This window comes from Vipera berus, assembly GCF_964194415.1.
Source record: "Vipera berus genome assembly, chromosome: 3".
In the NCBI taxonomy this organism is placed as follows: domain Eukaryota; kingdom Metazoa; phylum Chordata; class Lepidosauria; order Squamata; family Viperidae; genus Vipera; species Vipera berus.
The window spans coordinates 60,020,746-60,040,102 of record NC_138204.1 but is presented as its reverse complement, the minus strand read 5'-3'; the positions used below and the strand labels follow the sequence as shown (position 1 = coordinate 60,040,102).

Genomic DNA, 19,357 nt, shown 5'->3' with positions numbered 1-19,357 from the left:
TAGCTATGCTGGCTGTAGAATTCTGGGAGTTGAAGTCCTCAAATCTTAAGCTGGCAAGGTTGGACATCCCTGTCCAAGATTGTGATTCATCTTACAAAATGTCATCTGAGTTTGCTGATGAAAGAAGGAGAAATATACTGATGCTCGCTGTCTTATTCCTAATGACTTGGCAAAGATTAGATGAAATTATAAGTTGTTTGACAACTTTATCTGGAGTTCTTTCCCAAGCAAATGACTAAATGTTGAGAAAGTTTGGATGTAAGTGGCCCAAGGTACAACAAAAGTTGCACTTGAGGAACACCCATCTTGCAGTTTATTGGTGACAACACTCATACCTTTATAAAACACAGCCAGTGAAGTAGCACGATTGCAGAGGCTTCAGCCTCATGGTATTCATGATGGAGAAAACATCAAGTTTCTACCAGCTCATGCTTATTGCTTCTGCTTTCTGTCTGGCTTATGTCCTGGCTAAAATCATCCAACTGTATCACATGAGACACAAGCAGATTTTGGCTTATAAGAATTTCCCAGGCCCTCCTCCTCACTGGCTGTATGGCAACATCCATCAGGTAAGAAGTGGTAAAATATATGGGGAGGAGATGGGGCAGAAGAAGACAGTGAATTTCTGACACCGTTTAATCGCTAGCATATCTTGAAATCATTTGAAGATTGTAACTGTCCCTTTAATTATATTGAATATTCTTAAATCATTGATTGTAGCTCTGTTTCTGTCAGATGAATAACTTCATTCTGATGTCTGCGTTCCACAAAGTAATCTAAGAAGTGGCTAAGTTATTTATTCTATTTATTTATATCACATTTATCTAGCTGCCCATGTCTCTAATTCAGGGAATATACTAAATTTTCTTAAGTGTGCATTGTATTATAAGTGCCTTTTACACATTCTTATCTTTGTTTACATTACTCAGGCTGATTTAAGTGGATGAATATTCTGACACTGAAGAGTGCCAGAGTTTAAAGACACAACTTTGCAACTACATTGTAAACATAATTTTCTCTTTTCTTTTCTTTTTTTCTTTTCTTTTCTCTTCTTTCCTTTCCTTTCCTTTCCTTTCCTTTCCTTCTTTCCTTTCCTTTCCTTTCCTTTCCTTTCCTTTCCTTTCCTTTCCTTTCCTTTCCTTTCCTTTCCTTTCCTTTCCTTTTTTTGCAGATACCAGCCCAGAAAGAACTAAAACATATGTTGGAGTGGTCTGAACAATATTCTTATGCTTTTCCCAGATGGTTCGGAAGCTTTTTTTCTGGTATAGTTGTCAGTCACCCAGAATATGCCAAAGCTTTGTTTGCCAGAGGAGGTAAGTGCATGTTAGTTAGAACAATGACTATTTCCCATGCAGTTATATGCATATAGAGATTTTCACTAGACTAGAGAACGACACCCAGGTTCTGTTAGATGCTAATGGAGACATTTCTGTCAGAGTCTCAGTTACCTTTCAGCTTCTCCTATAAATTTATAGTAATAGTAATATAAGATCATGCTACAAATGACAAAAAGCGAGTTACCTTCTTGTATATATTCACTTTATACACCTAGGTCAGAACCAAGTTCAAGTTCATCCTCGACCATGGAAACTGATTGAGTGGTTTTGGATCAGTCACTCTTTCTCAGCCCTACTTATCTCAAAGACTTGTAGTGAGGAAGACCGGAGGAGGGAATTTTGTGTATAGCAACTTGAGCTCCTAGAGGACAATTGGGGGTTTAATCTAATGATATGAATTTTTATCTATTTTTTATTTATTTTAATTCCATTTATATCCCGCCCTTCTCCGAAGACTCAGGGCGGCTTACAAGCTTAGCAGTAGCCTTCATTCTATGTATATGCCTGCTTATTAGGGCTTTCATACACCCCCCAAGCGGCATTATTACAAAGTCAGCTTAATTGCCCCCAACAATCTGGGTCCTCATTTTACATGCATAATGCACTCATAACTTCAGCAGAATGACTGCTGCAAATGACAGAGAAATGGGGAAAACGCAGTGTTAAAAATAGTCAATTCTGTGATTCTGTACTAGGGCTCAAGAAATGGCCAAGGACATCCAACAATAAACTTACTTTTAACGTTTAGAATATTTTTTTTTAATGGAACTTTAATAAGGCTCTGCAATGTCTTTGAAAAAGTTGCTTCTCAAGATGTAGGAAGCATGTCTTTCACATTGGCTATTCCTGGCAGTCCTCCTACATATGGAGGTATCCACAGCCACTTCACTTTTCTCCCAGCAAAGCACTGTAAAGAACTCTTTTGAACTGCCCTAATTTTAACAGGCAGAATGGACTGAACTTTAATAGTTGAAGTGAAGTTGATATTCTTACTATATACAATGGAAATGCTTCACAAAGCACAAAATGATGGTTTTAAGATTTTTGTAGCAACACCAAAAAAACAGTGGCCCATTATTTTTGTCATGAACTTTGATAGCCACTAATTTTCATGTAAATTACTTTGGTTGTCATATGTAAGCTGTATATACATCTGTGCCTCACTAACTCTGAGCCACAGATGTGTATGTATATATCAGTTATTGATTCTCTCATATTTGTTCAATGAAAGAAAGATGCAGCATACTTCTGATGTGAACTTTATCTATGCCAAATAAGTTAATTATTTCAGTATATGTTTAGCATTGTATTATAACTTTGTTCTGATCTTCTTTGAATTTTCTAGATCCAAAGGCTGAATTAATCTATGAACCTTTTATTCCTTGGATTGGTATGTGTAAAAATTAAAATCAATTGTAAATATTTTTTCTATTCCCCCCCCCGCTTTTTTTTTACAAACATAGTTAAATGGACAATTTTAGTATGTTGTTTGTGGTAGTATAGCTTTGCAATGTTAATTTGATCTTCTCCAGTCTTCTGCAGGCTGGTTGTATATAATGGGACCAAAATCTGGAACTAAATTCAAAACCACATCTGAAAGTTATCAAATTGAGAAGGCCTGATTTAATTTACAAGAAATTCAATTTGATCATAAGAGTCTGATTATCACATCTACACTTTAATCAATTAAATGACGTATTGAAGAGACTTGTCTCAGGTCATCCGATGCCTTCTGTGCCTAATGGAGGACTAGAACCAATCAAGTCATACCTTCTCAGCCCAAATCAGTATCAGACTCTTCAAAAACCTTCTCATATTATGTAGTGATAGTTTTGTTAAAAGAATTGCCGTGAAGGTAACACAAAGCAAACTGACCCTGCAAGTGGGGCAACACTAGGAAGAAAAACAACAAAGTATAGAATAACCTTTAATATTTGATTTCCCTAACATTCAAAGAATGGATGAAAAGCTACAGGGAGATAAAAAGGTAAATTTTATCTATGTTCCCGATGAATAAGCAAAAGAGAGATAAAGAAATCATATTCCTGTCAGGAATTCTAAGACAACTTGAAATGATATGCAACAGTCCTTGAGCTCTGTGGACGAAATATGGTCATCACTGTCAAACAAATATCAAAAGATGCAATTCTGGTTGGCGCAGACCCATTTTTAAAACCCTGCTGACATTTCTGATGAGATTTGTTTCTTGGGATTTTGAAAGATGGGCCTTGACCCGGCAGGTACATTGACTCTGTCTTAGCACTTTCAAATATGTCAAGCCTGGGATAAACTGCCTATCTATTCTGAGCGCAAACGATCTCTTAGCTCAGTCAGAACAGATGGAAGAATACCATCATCACCATCACTGCCACTATCACTTAATTCAATGTAATTTATCTTTTTCTTTTTGTATCTATAGGAAAAGGACTGATTACCTTAAGTGGCACAAAATGGCACCAGCACAGGCGATTGTTAACACCAGCTTTTCACTATAATATTTTGAAGCCCTATGTGGCATTAATTGCAGATTCCACCAAAATTATGCTGGTAAGGAAAGTTTTTCCCCCCATCAGACTGAAAAAAGTGACTTATGACAGTTTTTCACACTTATGACCATTGCAGCTTCCCATGGTCAGGTGATCAAAATTCAGATGCTTGGCAACTGACTCATATTTATGTTGGTTGCAGCGTCCTGGGGTTCACCTTTTGTGACCTTTTGCCAAGAAAAGTTTCAATGGGGAAGCCAGATTCCCTTAACAGCCATGTTACTAACTTAACATCTGCAGCCATGTACTTAACAGCTGTGGCAAAAAAGGTCATAAAATGAGGCAAAACTCATGTAACCACTGTCTCACTTAGCAACAGAAAATTTGGGCTCAGTTGTAGTTGTAAGTCAAGGACTACATATAAACTATTCCAGAGCAATTCTAGAAAATGAGAATGGGAAATCTATGTTGTTGCTAAGTAAATAATATGGTCATATCTATGTAGTTATCTGAAGCTGAGTTGAACTCAGTGGTATATTGGACAGCAGTTCACTAAAACGGCACACGGCATGGGAATCCTATAAACAGCTTACACTGTTCCATCTCTATTTTCCACACTAGGATAAATGGGAGAAACTGACTGCAAAGGAGCCCACAAAGTCTTTGGAAATGTTTGACCATGTTAGTTTGATGACTCTTGACAGCCTCATGAGATGTGCATTCAGTCACAATAGCAGTTGCCAAACTGACAGGTTAAAACTTTTACAGTTATACTTTCTAGTAACATGAGTATTGGATAACATTGATCATATTTGTGTAGCACACATATCTTTTGTAAAAAAGAATCATTTTTTTCCCTCCATCAGAGATATGAATTGTTATGTCCAAGCTACGTCTGACTTAGGTTTTCTAACATTTCGGAGAATTACCTCCACTCTGCTTCGGAGTTATTTTCTATATTCATGTACCCCATCAGGGAAAAAATTTAAACAGGCTTGTAAATTGGTACACCATCATACAGGTAAGTCTTGTATTCTTTAGTAAGATTAAGATAAAATTACTGTGAGTGTGTCTTGGGTTGCCAGGATATATGAAGATGGAGGAGGAGTGGCTGTAGCCTAAGGTCAACTTTTGTGTACTGTTTCATTAACTGAAAGCAAACATGTTGAAAAACACTTGGAGTGAAACTTTTCCTTCTTATGCCATTCTATAAGAGCTATTATATGACAAGTAGAAACAAATAAAACATTGTTTTATTTGGCAGCAAAGTAGTTCAATCTTCATTCAAAAGTTAATAACTTGCATACATTACTGTATGATGCTTAAAACAGCATATTTAAATTTTTCACTTACTTCACAGTGCCAGCCTCTGTATGTCTTCTTAGAAGCACGTCCCATAGACTTCACTGAGGCTTATTATAACATAAGCAATGTCTTCTGATTCTGCTAATTAGGGGGATAAGCCTCATTAGGGTCTTAAGATATGTCAGTGAAATCCTTGACCTGCCAACACACAATAACCTCTATTCAGCACTAGTAAAAATTGACTAGCATCAGGAAGACCTTGTTGAATTTTCTTGGGAGCCTAATGAGGAATTTCGGTATATTCAGTGATTTTATTCTGAATATCTCTTAGCTTGCATATTGCAAATTTTATATTCTGGATCAAAGCCGTTGTATTGTAATTAATCCCTTGTTAAGACTTCTATGGTCTATATAAGCAGATGCCATTACCATTAACAGCTCTCTCTCCAGATAGCTGAAGTTGTGGAAACACCCTTTATCATCTAGAAATACCTTTATTGCATGTAGAGTAGAATACAACAGGTGGGGTGCGTTAAGATGATGTTTGAACAGTATTTCCAAGGTCAGAAGATGGTAATAACTCACAGCATCTGCATGTGGATCTGGAGCACGTCTGCTGGTTATCACATGTCTGCCGGTAATGGAGAATGAAAATCTTCAGGGATGAAGAAGGAGGAAGTCCATCCCAGAAAAGGGGAGGGGAGAGGAAATACATCATAGGGTAGGAGGGGTTCTGGCTGCCCACATTGTAATTTCCCCAAAATGGCCACATGGTGGCAGCACCCTCCCCGTCTGGTAATACCACCATAATAAAATCATATAACGGTAGTTATTCAAATGCAAATACACGTTTGTGGTTTGCTTGTTGTCATAAATACCTGAGAGATATAAGAAATAAACATGAGATATATACGACATAAAACCTGAGGGATATAAGAGATAACCTGATATATATAAAACATAAAAACCTGAGAGATATAAGAAATAAACATGCATACATATTGCAATAATAGAAACTGCCATTACAGGCTGCAAATAGTCTAGATTAAAGTTCAAATAACTTTTCTTCTTGGAGTCAGGATCCAACCAGGAAAGGCGACGAATTCAGTCTTCAAGAGGCAAAAGCAAGACAAGTTCTGAAATAGTCTGATGAAAGTTTTTGGTGCCTTTCGATTCTTGAGCTTGATGGTCCTTAAATAGAACAAGGTCTCTGACTTGAAGATTGGGGTGAAGATGAGACCTTTGTGACTGGAGCGTGAGCTTGTTGCTCCCCGCCATGTTGCTCCCCGCCATAATTTGAAGCAGGGTTGGATACAGGTGATTGCTGTAGATTGCCTAGAAGTGGAGCAGGATGCATAGCTGTATCATGCTTGTTGCTATTGCATTCTGTGCACTTGACAAAGGCTTTACAATTTTTAGCAAAATGGTCATATGATGCACAGCACCTGTAGCATATTCCAAGTTTTTGGAGAACCTCTTTCCGCTCTTGTATAGTCTTAGCTCTAAGCTCACAACATTTTCTAAGAGGGTGAGGTTTTTTGTGAATAGGACACTGACGATTAGGATCTTCATTCCCACCACCTGAATCACTCCATTGAGGAGGAGATGGTACAGGATGTGAGATGCCGCCACCTGAATCACTCCATAGAGGAGGAGATGGTACAGGAGGTGAAATGTCCGTCTTTCTTGTAGACACAACTCCACGTGAGTCTCTGTGTTGAGCTGCTGTGTTAACATACCTTGATGATGATGATGATGGAGCAGGCACACTGGGTTCATCGAAGTCGAAGCTGGGATCGTTGTTCATCCAGGCGTGGTGGCTTATGAACCTGCAAAAATATGAGAATGGGGGAAAGGAAACATTATTGCGTAGTTTGTAGTCTGAGCCGTGCCATTTTCAGTCCACCTGCAGGCCGTATGGCAGTTTTGACACCACTGGATTGACACCATGGGAGGTGTCCAAGTAGCTTAAACCAGGTAGACGTGGGTCTTTTTTTGCCAATTCTGTCTCCATGAGGAGATCATTTAGTTCCTGGAGCTTGAGATTGTCTTTGTTGCCTATCTTCAGAAAGTTTTGTAGTTTTTTGAATAGAGCCTTCTCTAATGCTTCTGGGCTTCCAAAGGCAGTAAGGATGAGATCAACAACAACAGCTTTAAAGGTTGCTTTCCAGGATCTGTAGTTTTCTGGACAGTCATCAAACCTTGAGATGCTGTTGGCAATGAGCTCTCGACGAGTCATGTGTCTGGAGTAGTCAGAATGGTCTGGTCTTTCACTCCTTGATGCCAGAGAAACTTGTGGGCCCCCTTGGGTGTGAAAGTTCTCTGGTGAATTAGGGTGAGACATACCAGGATAAAATGATGTTGCACGAGCGTTCAGCTGTGGTGTAGCTCCTAAGGCTTGTGCTGGCTGTCGATTCAATTGTTGTTCATTGCTGGAAGTTATGTTGTCATTGGCAAGATGTGATGCAGTTTGAAGTGTTGGCGCACCTGTGATGTGGGGTTGAGGAGGTGCAGGCCTTTGTAGGCTTGGGTTCTGTGTGTTATTCGTAGGAAGCGCAGTTGATGCACCTGCTTGTGTTGTTGAAGAGGTGTACGCCCTTGCAGGTGTGGGGCTTCTGTACTGTTCATAGGAAGCACAGTTGGCGCACCTGCGTTGTGTTGTTGAAGAGGTGTAGGCTCTTGCAGTTCTGTGGTCTCTGAATGGTGAGTCAGGACAGCATTGTTCGTAGGAGGTGCAGAAAATGGCTCTGCATCGATGCAAACATTATGCCTTAACACATATTGACTGGTGCGTTCCATCGGATCTTCCACTTCTATTGGGATGGAACAATCTGGATCGGTGCCTTCCCACATCGCCTGTTCATAGACCTTCAGCTTTGCTCGCGCAGCTGCTCATTCCTTTTCTATTTGCAGAATTTTCATTTGGGCTTCCTCCTCTGCTTGACGGCTTTTCTCTGGGCTTCCTCCTCTGTTTGACGGGCTTTGCTCTGGGCTTCTATTTCAGCTTTCCTTCTGGCAAAGGAAACAAGCACGTCATTTTCTTCTGCAAGCACACGGGCTTCTACTAGCTTGTCATGTATGGATGAAGCCCTGGAGCGAGAGGATCTAGCGGAGCATACTGTGTGTCTACTTGATGTGGACTTATGAGATCTGGTCTCCTGCAGTTCAGCAATATGGATTTTTGCCTTATTCTTTGCATCTTGCACTAGGAGATCTCTTTGCTGGTTCAGTTCCTCATTCTTGGTTAGTTCTGCTGAGGAATCATCTACATTGGAGTCATTCAAAAAACCTGTGTATTTTGCAGACAACCGCTGGTAGCTCGCATATGCTGCAGATAGACGACTTATAGAGTCTCTTAATTCAACAGGATTATCCTTAAGGCTCAGCAAGGCTGACATGCAGTATTCAGTTCTATTCCATAGTTCTGACAGATTACTGGAAAATTCATCTCTAGTTGCCTCATAATTTTCTCTGAGTTTCTGGGTTGGTTTTGTTGTACGCTTAGGTTTTACAGCAGGATCTTTGTACAAATCAGGGTTGTCTGGTCGAACCAGCTCTTCTGAATCAGTGGGACACTCCACCATGGCTAGGATAGGTACAGAAAACTTCCTAGGTATTTTTAACTACTTTGGTGAACTTTGCTCTTTGACCACCAGGAGACGTCTTCTGCGTGGTTAGAGACTTCATGAAAGTTCACCCTTTGCCCACTAGGGCAGCTCCTTCTGTGTGGTTTGTTCACGGAAGTTCACTCTTTGACCACTAGGGGGCACCATACACATTCCTGGGGACAAGCCTTTTATTTGCTGAGCAGCCGCTGGGGTGCTGCTTGCGTAAGTGGGTACTTCAACGAAGTTCACCCCTTGACCACTGGGGGTCGCTGTTTGGAAGCAATCCTGTTATTTGCAGATCAGCCACTGGGGAGTGTGCTGTTCTGCATGAGCAAATACAAGCCTGTTATTGTCCCTAGCCTTCACTTGGACACAAGATCAGCCAAATTGCATCTTCTTAGGACCACAAGTTGTAAGCCAGTCTGGAACCCTTAAGGAACTGCCTGTCCGTATTAAGAATGTCAACCGTAGGCTGTAAATTGTGCCGTTAACGAAGCTTAATTTGCTCCTTGTGCTAGCAAGACTGGGCAGGATTGCCTTGCTTTAGGCCTTCAGTTGCTTGGTAACTTAACTGTAGGCTTGCTGAATAATCTCTTTTCTGGAGATTCAAAACATATATTTTAGGATTGTTAGCTAAATCACTTGTTTTTTTAATATATACAAAGATGCTTTCCTGGCTTGCCATAAGTGTGAATCAACGTCTTCACATGGTGCCTGCTTTAACAGAAATCCAAGCTGGCAAGCTGCTGTATTAGCCTTGCATTCCAAGGGTGGGGGCCTCTTTCACTCATCAGTAAACCAGGGGCTTGGTTGCCAAAAGGCATTTAATTGTTTTATAGCCCTTTTATGGCTGCTTCTCAGCAGTCTGCTGAACAAAGGGAGCCCAGCAAACTAGCAAATTTTTCCATTCGAGCAAAAATTCAGCTCTGAACACAAATAGGATTTGCAACACAAGATCTCTGTTCTTCCCAATGAAATTTGGGTGACTAGGAGATTACGAACAGACAGTCTCTGCATTGTAAACATTCAAAGTACATCTTAGCAGAGTTCATTTGCATTTCAAGGCCTCTCCAATTACTTAAGACGCTGGCTAGTTATTCACTGGCAAGGAGACAGTAAGATTTTAACAAGCCTTTTTGGTTGTTCTTCTCAGGAAGATAGGAAGAGAGAACAATTCACAGAGACACAATCCCAAAGGCATGGCTCTGCCTCTTGCAGAATCAGCTGGAGAATGGTGAATTAATCATCTCCCTTTTATTGCAGGCATGCACTATTTTGAAACGCTTTCTTGCTTGCAGTTAACATGCACACATATGAGATTGCAGACAAAAGGAATTCACATTACATCTTCTGACTATTCTGGATCAAAGCCATTGTACTGTAATTAATCCCTTGTTAAGACTTCTATGGTCTATATAAGCAGATGACATTGCTATTAACAGCTCTCTCTCTCCAGATAGCTGAAGTTGTGGAAACACCCTTTATCATCTATAAATACCTTTATTGCATGTAGAGTAGAATACAACAGGTGGGGTGCATTAAGATGATGTTCGAACAGTATTTCCAAGGTCAGAAGATGGTAATAACTCACAGCATCTGCATGTGGATCTGGAGCACATGTCTGCTGGTTATCACATGTCTGCCGGTAATAGAGAATGAAAATCTCCAGGGATGAAGAAGGAGGAAGTCCATCCCAGAAAAGGGGAGGGGAGAGGAAATACATCATAGGGTAGGAGGGGTTCTGGCTGCCCACATCATAATTTCCCCAAAATGACCACGTGGTGGCAGCACATTTTATTTGTAATAAAAGGAACCAAATTAATCTTTCAGGTCAACATAAGAGCCTTTTTTCTGAAGTCAAGGGATAAAATGAGGTAAACATAGTGAATTTCTCATTCCTGGCATTTAACTCATCTTGTATTACTTCACAGAAAAAGTAATTGAACAGAGAAAGAAATCACTGCATAATGAAAGAGAGCTTGAAAAGATCCAAAAGAAGCGACATTTGGATTTTTTAGACATTCTTCTTTGTGCCAAAGTAAGAAACTATAAGTTTTTTTTAACAGCCTCTTGCCTCACACTGTTATGAAAGATATTACAATACAAAATGAAATATTGGGAGTGTTTTTTTACAATGGTAAGTAGAACAACTTGGACATAAATTTGATGTGCTAATGAAAAACTGATTAGATCTGAACAGGTAGTATAATAAACTTGGGAAAATTAAACTTGGGACAATTAGAGCCTTGGTGGAGCAGTGGGCTAATGCCTCCTTAACTAACACCAGCTGCCTGCAATTAGTGCAGGTTCGCATCCCACCAGGCTCAAGGTTGACTCAGCCTTCCATCTTTCCGAGGTAGGTAAAATGAGGACCCAGATTGTTGGGGGCAATAAGCTGACTTTGTAATAATGCCACTTGGGGTGTGTGTGAAAGCCCTAATAAGCAGGCATATACATAGAATGAAGGCTACTGCTAAGCTTGTAAGCCGCCCTGAGTCTTCGGAGAAGGGCAGGATATAAATGGAATTTTTTAAAAAATCGAATCTTTATCAGTGGCTTATTTGCAATGTTTGTAAAAAGAGAGAGGGAGAGAGAGAGAAAGATGAGAAAGTCAACAGTACCAGAGAAAAATACAGTTACAGCAACCTTTAATTTAAATAGCTTGCATTTTGTACACTGCAGATAGGATTTTTCTGTATCAAATGGTTGCTGACTCAAAGCTTTTGTGCAAATAAATTATGGGACAAATGGAGCTGCTAGGCCAGGGATTTGATGTTCTCCCTAAAAGTTGCAGAGGAGTGAAAATTTCATCTGATCTGTTACTGCAGCACTTAAGAGGAACAAAGTTTATATGGTAATTCTGATTTTGTTTTTATTACTGAACAAAATGTTCAAGGCTATAAAGGGGAAAACTTCCCTGTTTTTCCTTTTATAACACTTTTCAAGCCATACGGCATGCAGATGCAATGGGAAACAGAAATAATTCTCATTTCCATTAATGAGGTAACACTGGAAATTTGCTAAACAGGGTAAAAGGCAAATAGCTATGGGCTCATTTCTTATGCCCTGCTCATCTTGCCATGAAATCATATTATTGTTTTTAAAGGACCTGCCCATGTGACAGTTGCCTTGGCCTCATTCCCAGCCTATTGTAGAGACAATGTTTTCCTTTTACCAACATTTTTCGCTGAGGGTGCGATCTGTGGCACTTTATTGGCTAGGGTAGGATAAAGAGTCTTTGAAGTGTACTGGTTTTTTTCTTTAAAAAAATCCTATTATTACTTACAAATACAGAAGGGAAGATAGAAGGTAGGGTGGTAAAATGACATAATTCTTGCAAAAATAGCACTAAAAGAATCAGATGTATTTGTGGTATTATTTGGAGAGGGCAGGGAGAAAGAAAGCAAAATAAAGATTTTTATCACACACTCTGCTAGAGAGAAGTCCCCTGAGGAGGGCTCCAGCACAAGTCCAAAAGTTTGGAAGACTAAACCCCTGGTCCTTGTGACTGGCCCAGATTGGATCCTGCAACATTATCCTGGAACACGTATATTCACCTTCATTCGTCAAAATAAAGACTCAAAGGCAGCCAGTTTTAGAGCAGTCCCTCTTCCTTCCCCTCTCTTTGTTGCTTTTGTTTCTCGTGATTCATTCCATCTTTTTCTTTGATAATCGTAACCAAAGTTTGCAAATAAAGGTAACCATATCATTGATGCAGCTGAAAATCCTACTTCACCTTGTAATCACATGTTGCACCAATTATCTGTTTTCAGGCTTCTTTCAAAGCTGGTTTGAAAGCACTATTTCAGAACAGCACTAAACTCACATTAAAAAAAGTGTCCACTTTCTAATAGAGGGACGATCAAGAGAATCCTGTCATATTGCACTAAGGTCTGGTTTGGAAGCATCACTGCTTCGGACAGGAACGTGGTGCAGAGTGGTGAGGATGGCAGAAAAGATTATTGGAATTTCACTTCCTTCCATTCAGGACATAGCATATAAGCAATGCTTGAGCAAGGTCTACAGGATTGTCTGCGATACTATACATCCTCTTCACGACCTGTTTTCCTTGTTACCTTCTGGGAGGAAGCTTCATGATATTTGAAGCAGAACATCTTGATTCAATAACAGCTTTGTTCCATGTGAACTCTTAAGTTTCCTCTTTCTGCTAATATATAGCAGCTAATATATAGCAGCAAAAAAGTGACTTATAATCATTTTTCACCCTTACAACTGTTGCAGCATCCCCATGATCATGTGATCAAAAGTTGGACACTTGGCAACTAGTATGTATTTGTGACGGTTGCAGGTCATGTGATCACCTTTTGCAATCTTCTGACAAGCGAAATCAATGACTTCATGTTTTAATTTTTTTCTTTAAATGAATGCTCATTGAAAGTGGTCCTTGTTGATTCTTCTTCTCTGTTTATCAGTATGAAGACGGAACTGGATTATCTGATGAAGATGTCCGTGCTGAAGTGAACACTTTCATGTCCGCAGGCCATGATACCACAACCAGTGGCTTCTCTTGGCTACTATATATAATGGCTAAGCATCCAGAACATCAGCAGAAATGCAGAGAAGAAATCAAGGACATATTGGGGGATCGGGAGGACATCCAGTGGTGAATACAGTATTGTTTGTTTTAGATTTCTTTCATTAGTGACTTGATTTAAGCATAACACTACATAAGTATTTTTAAGTAAATAAAAATCAGAACACTTGGAGGCTGTCAGAAGGATGAATTGGTGAGAAGGGATGTTTAATCCTTTCGCTAATATCACCATATTCTGCCTTTTTTGGGGTCCAAGAGGAAGCAAAGGGAAGGACAGCCACCACCATAGTTCTTTATGTTATATTTAGACCCATAGGATTGCCTATACTATCACTGTCAGTCAGTGCTATCATTATCTATAGCAATATGCTACAAGAGGAAGGATACTGTATCTTGCTGTCTGTCTACTGCACAACTTCTTCTGCACTCTATTTCTTTAAACCTATAGATGAAAAACAGCTGGAGATGGGGGGTGTAGGGAGGAAAATTGCCCATCTACTTGTTCATTCTCAATTAAAGCTCCCAATTCTATTTTTCAATGAACAGAAAATAACTAGCCAAAAGATTGTTAGTAGCTTAGTGTTTAGTCTATTATTCTTGAAAGAGAATAAAAGACTTGCTACACACTTGCTAGTTCTGTCTTAAATGTTAAGCAGCAGCTCAAATTTGCATACTGATTTTATACGCCAAATCATTTATTTCCAAAGTTCCAAGATTTATAGAAAAGAGGAGTACAATTGGATACCATATGATACCTGAACACAATACACGACACAGTCATACTTACGTGGTTATGATTCAGTGAGATGTAACTTTCAGCGAAACATATTAAAATTGGCCATTTTAAATTTAAAATATTCAGAAGTTTAAAGATGTCTTTTATCTTTAATCTTTATTTTTGTTTTGTTTTATCGGTGGTGAGGTCAGCCCCAACAACTACACAGGAAGCTAAATCTACTTTTGTTGTGATGGTTTCTAATGACAGAATCCTGCAAGTCTGATTGTGTTGTATCTTCTCCACCTCCTTATAGTTCAGTGAATTATGTGGGTATCTGATCCTCTTCCAAATGTTTATCTGGACATTCTGCACTTATAATAAAATACTTCAGCCCTTTTTCCCTGGGCAACAGCCTTTGGATACTTCCATCAAGGTCATAGTCCTTACTTTCTACAGTGAGACTGGTCCATATGCCAAGGAAGGACTTAATCCTCTAGCTTTATATTCTTCTTCTAAGAAGTGGCATTCGAGAAATTAGTTTGGTCCAGCTAGTTCTCAGAAAGGCAGGTTGGGTTGTGTAAGTCTTATCTCTCACCCTGGGAAGATAGATGATGACAGCAGGAACTACCAAGACAGAAGGTAGAGGTGGGATGTGAGCACTCAGAGGGATTCTGGGGACACGGGTTCGAAACTTTGATCCTCTGCCTTATGACCCTAGACATCAAAAGCTAAAAGACTTTGCCCATTACTGAATTGAAGCACTATATACCCATCCTTGAATCAGCAGAAAACTATGCTAGAATTGAAACCACTGTCCCCATTGTCAATCCATGCCAATCCCTGCTTCCACTCCTTGCACTTACTTTCCACCGATGTAATGGATAACAAAACCTAGTACCTTTTATGCACATTGAAGCTGCCCTTGGATAACCTAGAATGGCAATGGGGGACGGGGCGGGGTGGGGCGGGGGCAACACTATTTTACATCATTGCAGTTAAAGGTAAATTAAGCTTGCCTCATTCATGTCCTGGGGATCAGATGAAGGCAATTGTCACAGGTGGAAGAAAAAAGGTGATACCATGACACATTGGGGTCAATGTTAAGTGTAAGTAAATAATAAAATTGCTTGATTTAGTTCCAGGCAATACCCTCCTTTAGCACCTAGCAGTTAAGTAATAGAAAGGTTAATTGTTTTTCTCTATACCTTTCAGGGATGATCTTGGTAAAATGACCTATTGCACAATGTGCATAAAAGAGAGTCTTCGTATATACTCTCCAGTTCCAGTGGTGTCCCGAAAGCTCAGTAAACCGATTACTTTCTTTGATGGACGCACTTTGCCTGAAGGTTTGCAATTTTTTAATTAAAAACAAAAATGTTACTTTCATTCCATTTTGTGCTGCTCAGTGTTGGATGAATATAAATACGATTGAAAAAAGGGTAAAATCACAGTACCAATGATAAAATGTTTGACACACTCTGATCGGGGCAAAATCTTTCCTTCCAACCTTCCTCTTTGCCTTCTAGGAGATACAGTTAAGAAATTTTAACACATTCATATTGTATACTGTAGTAAAATGTAAAGCAGCCCATGACAGTTAACATTTAGAATTCACTTGAATGTAATCTTTGCCTGTTTAAACCACACCAAAATAGTTCAAAACTGCACCAAGAGTTCTGAAATTAAACAAATTAAACACTGCATTGTGTCCATAAAAGTATACTGATAGCACATCTATCTAAAGAGTTACTCTAGTTAGAATAAGCAATTGCCATTATAACAGAATTATTAAAAACACTCAACTTCAACCATCTGAATTGATTGAAGTTCTCTGATACCTTTGTTCCAAGAACCTAAATCATTTTTTCAGGCATTAGATAATCACTAATTGGAAGTTTGCAAAACAAACTGCCAAGATAGCAACTTTGTCTGATTTCTAGAAAAAACTAAGCAAAGTAAAATCTTGGATGAGAAATTATTAGAAAATTTTGGGCTGTTTAACTTGGGAGCTTAACAAAACATCCTAGAACAAGACAGTGGGAAACCATGTCTATACTGTTACCAAGAAACTGTGTGAATGTACTAGGAGTTGACTTGGATTCTTCACCATCATCTAAAGTTATGGTTCTGATTATACAACATTATTTGGTTTTCTTTTCTACAAAATACTTAGACTCCGCTTAATGGTAACTTCATAGTTATGCTAAAGGTCAAGATAAGCTATTGCCCACTTGCAGCTGGAATGAAATTGGATATATTTAAGAGTGATTTGGATACTTAACTGGGATCAGGACCCCCCCCCCCCTTTTCCTATTGTCAAATATGGAATTCTTTTGCATCTTCAAACTAGTTATTGAATGTATAGGTATTTATACTTTTATATGTAGGATTACTTATTTATCATAACACAAGAGAAATCCATGGAACAGATCCATAAATTAATAAAAATGTGAGCAGTTTGCTTAACAGTGCCTATGAACATTTTCTCTGAAAAATGTAAATGCCAAATTTCTCTGGCTGGATAGAACTGGATGCAGAATTTTTCTCATCCTGTCTGGTTGATCTTGTTTCAGCCACTGACAATGTTTTGATCACTGTAATTCTTTATTTTACAGATATTATGGTTGTAGTTGACATTTATTCTCTTCATAAAAACCCCAGCATTTGGCCAGATCCTTTGGTAAGTAGGGTGTTTTTTTTAATCAAATGATGACAGTCATAAAGGGGACTAACTGTTGTAAATAAAATTTGTCACTCTTTATCAAGACTTTTATAAGATTCTCTATAGTGCAGGAAATCCCATTTATCACCTTTAGGATCTTGTATTGACTCACTATATTTTTCAGAGCAAAGCGCATAGTTATTCTGAGATGCTTCAATAGCTTTATAATAGCACAAGTACTGTAATTAGAAAAAAGGGTTGTAAGCATAGCAGATTCACTTTTTATTTTTCCCCAATTTTTATTGTTTTCTTATTCCAGGAGTTTGATCCCATGAGGTTTTCATCAGAGAATGTCTCTAAAAGACATTCTCATGCATTTATTCCTTTTGCAGCTGGAGCAAGGTGAGTCTATGATCTACTTTTTAGACCATTTGTTTAAAAATAAACATTCCTGTCAGTGTTTCTCATCCTTGGCAACTTGTTTGGACTCTGGATGCAAACTCTGAGAGTTGAAGTCCACATATCTTAAAGTTGCCAAGGGTGAGAATAGCTGCTCTATGCCTATCCCTATTACTTGTGATCTTTTAAAAAATCCTATGAAATGTTCTTACAGCTAAGAATGACAGACAGATACCAGTATGTTACATAAGCAAGATAATCATTCCCCAAAGCTATGCAATCGACACAGCTGTTTTTTAAAATTAAATGTGAAAATGTTTTTCCAGTTAGAAGGACAGACCCTGTACCTGCGGTTGTGTATTCTAGCATCCAACACTGCGTTTACAAGCCTGTGTAACATGGAAAATCCCAGCCAAAGGTTGAAAACAGGGTATAATTTAAATATGATACTCAGTCCTGGATTATAATTTCTTACAGTGCTTTCCTGCTTAGTTACTTCAGTTAAATTCAGCCCCTATAGATTAAATGCTTTCACTGAAGAGAAATATTTCATGCATTCACACTTTGATTTAATTGATTCAATACATTGTCGTCATGTTTTCAGTTTTAAAGATAACTATAAATGTTTGCAGTTTTCATTACACTCTATAATTTGCATGCATACTAACTGGTAGCTAATTGGGTAGGAAAAAACAAATCCCACCCTACCTTGTTCTGCATGTCAACCAACTTCCTGTTATATTGAGTATAACACAAGGGGTTTCTCCTTCTCCTTAGGAATTGCATCGGACAGCAATTTGCCATGAATGAACTAAAAATAGCATTTGCTCTGACGCTGCTTCGCTTCGAACTAATGCCCGACCCAGAAAAAACTCCGATTCCAATCTCCCAGATTGTCCTCAAATCTGAAAATGGAATACACCTCATTTTAAAGAAACTCAACTGATCCTGAAAAATTATTGCAGGAGTTGATACCAAGAATGCTGTAAGAAAATGGGCCATTATTGACTGTGCAGAACCACCAGAAGCATGATGCATACTACAGCTTTTTTAAAATCATAATCAGTCTCTCCACTTCGCTAAAAACTATTCTCATTTTTAACTTTAATTACTTGTAAATTCTTAAAAACTCATCCTTCGCTATTTGTCAGATGAATGCATACCACCTGTCATGGAGTCATGTGCTCCCCTATCTCAGAAAGTAAAATATTGCCTAGAAAGCTCTGCTAATAAGTTACACCTTAATATTTCATGCAATAATTGTCCAACAGCAGCTTAATTGTAGAACCCAAGCCTTTAATTTCAAATTGTTCTATGCTTGTGATTTCCCCATGCATTTAGATAGCAATAGTAATAGCAGTTAGACTTATATACTGCTTCATAGTGCCTTACAGCCCTCTCTAAGTGGTTTACAGAGTCAGCATATTGCCCCCAACAATCTGGGTCCTCATTTTACCGACCTCGGATGGATGGAAGGAAGGCTATTGAGTCACTCAGAATCAAACTCCGGGCGTGAGCAGTACTGAATTCTAACTACCACACCACCACGACTGACCAATTGAAAAGGTGAGTTATTGGGCTTCACAGTATTTTTTGTTTCTTTCTACAACTTTGTCTCTGCAGAAAGGATAGTAGTTGAATATAAAAGAGCAATACAACAATGAAAGGAAGCATCAACTGTACAGCAATACAGCAACAAGGCAAAACAAACTGAAGAGAGCTGAAGAAGCTTGTTGGATGAGAAGTGAAACATCTTCCAAGAAAAACAAGAAAATCTGGTTGCTTCATGAAAAAGCATCTTCGGGACAACTATGACCTGGATGACTGAGAATCTCCTTGGAGACAAAGACATATATTCCCACTCCCCAGTTGAACACTGACAAATCTATTGCAACAATAATAGATTTCCCTTTTGCAAAGCAGGTCCAAAATGTATAAGCTTGTACATCTATTTGCAACCCAATTGAGCTGTTATACATTACATATACTGTATGAAAAGAAAAATAGTTAACAGATTAAACAATAGCAAAGTTAAAAGTTAAAAGTACTGTGTTAACAATCTGTAAAATGTAATTTACTCCTAGAAAGTCTACAGTGTTTTCTTATTTACCACAACTCACCCCGATCATTATCTCTGAGTCCAGGGTCAAATACTCTCATTTGGTTCTTAATAGTGAAAACTTTCCTTTTTCATTGGGAACTTTCTCTTTAATTGCATCTCATTTCCAAAGTTCATAAGTCTCTGTTGTAAATATCTCAGCAACATCCACTAATAATTCTCCTTGAT

At 38.7% G+C, this 19,357-nt stretch overlaps 1 protein-coding gene across 1 annotated transcript; it reads left to right on the top strand.

The window, feature by feature from the left end:
• The first annotated feature begins 273 nt into the window (after positions 1 to 273).
• Positions 274 to 18,048, top strand: LOC308667023 (taurochenodeoxycholic 6 alpha-hydroxylase-like). Its single transcript, XM_081326071.1, has 12 exons — positions 274 to 569; positions 1,172 to 1,313; positions 2,683 to 2,727; positions 3,757 to 3,884; positions 4,445 to 4,575; positions 4,690 to 4,844; positions 10,668 to 10,774; positions 13,170 to 13,360; positions 15,222 to 15,355; positions 16,625 to 16,689; positions 16,991 to 17,073; positions 17,848 to 18,048. The coding sequence occupies exons 1-12, from the start codon at positions 387 to 389 to the stop codon at positions 18,014 to 18,016; spliced, it is 1,533 nt and encodes a 510-aa protein (XP_081182197.1). The 5' UTR covers positions 274 to 386; the 3' UTR covers positions 18,017 to 18,048.
• Positions 18,049 to 19,357: the final 1,309 nt, after the last annotated feature.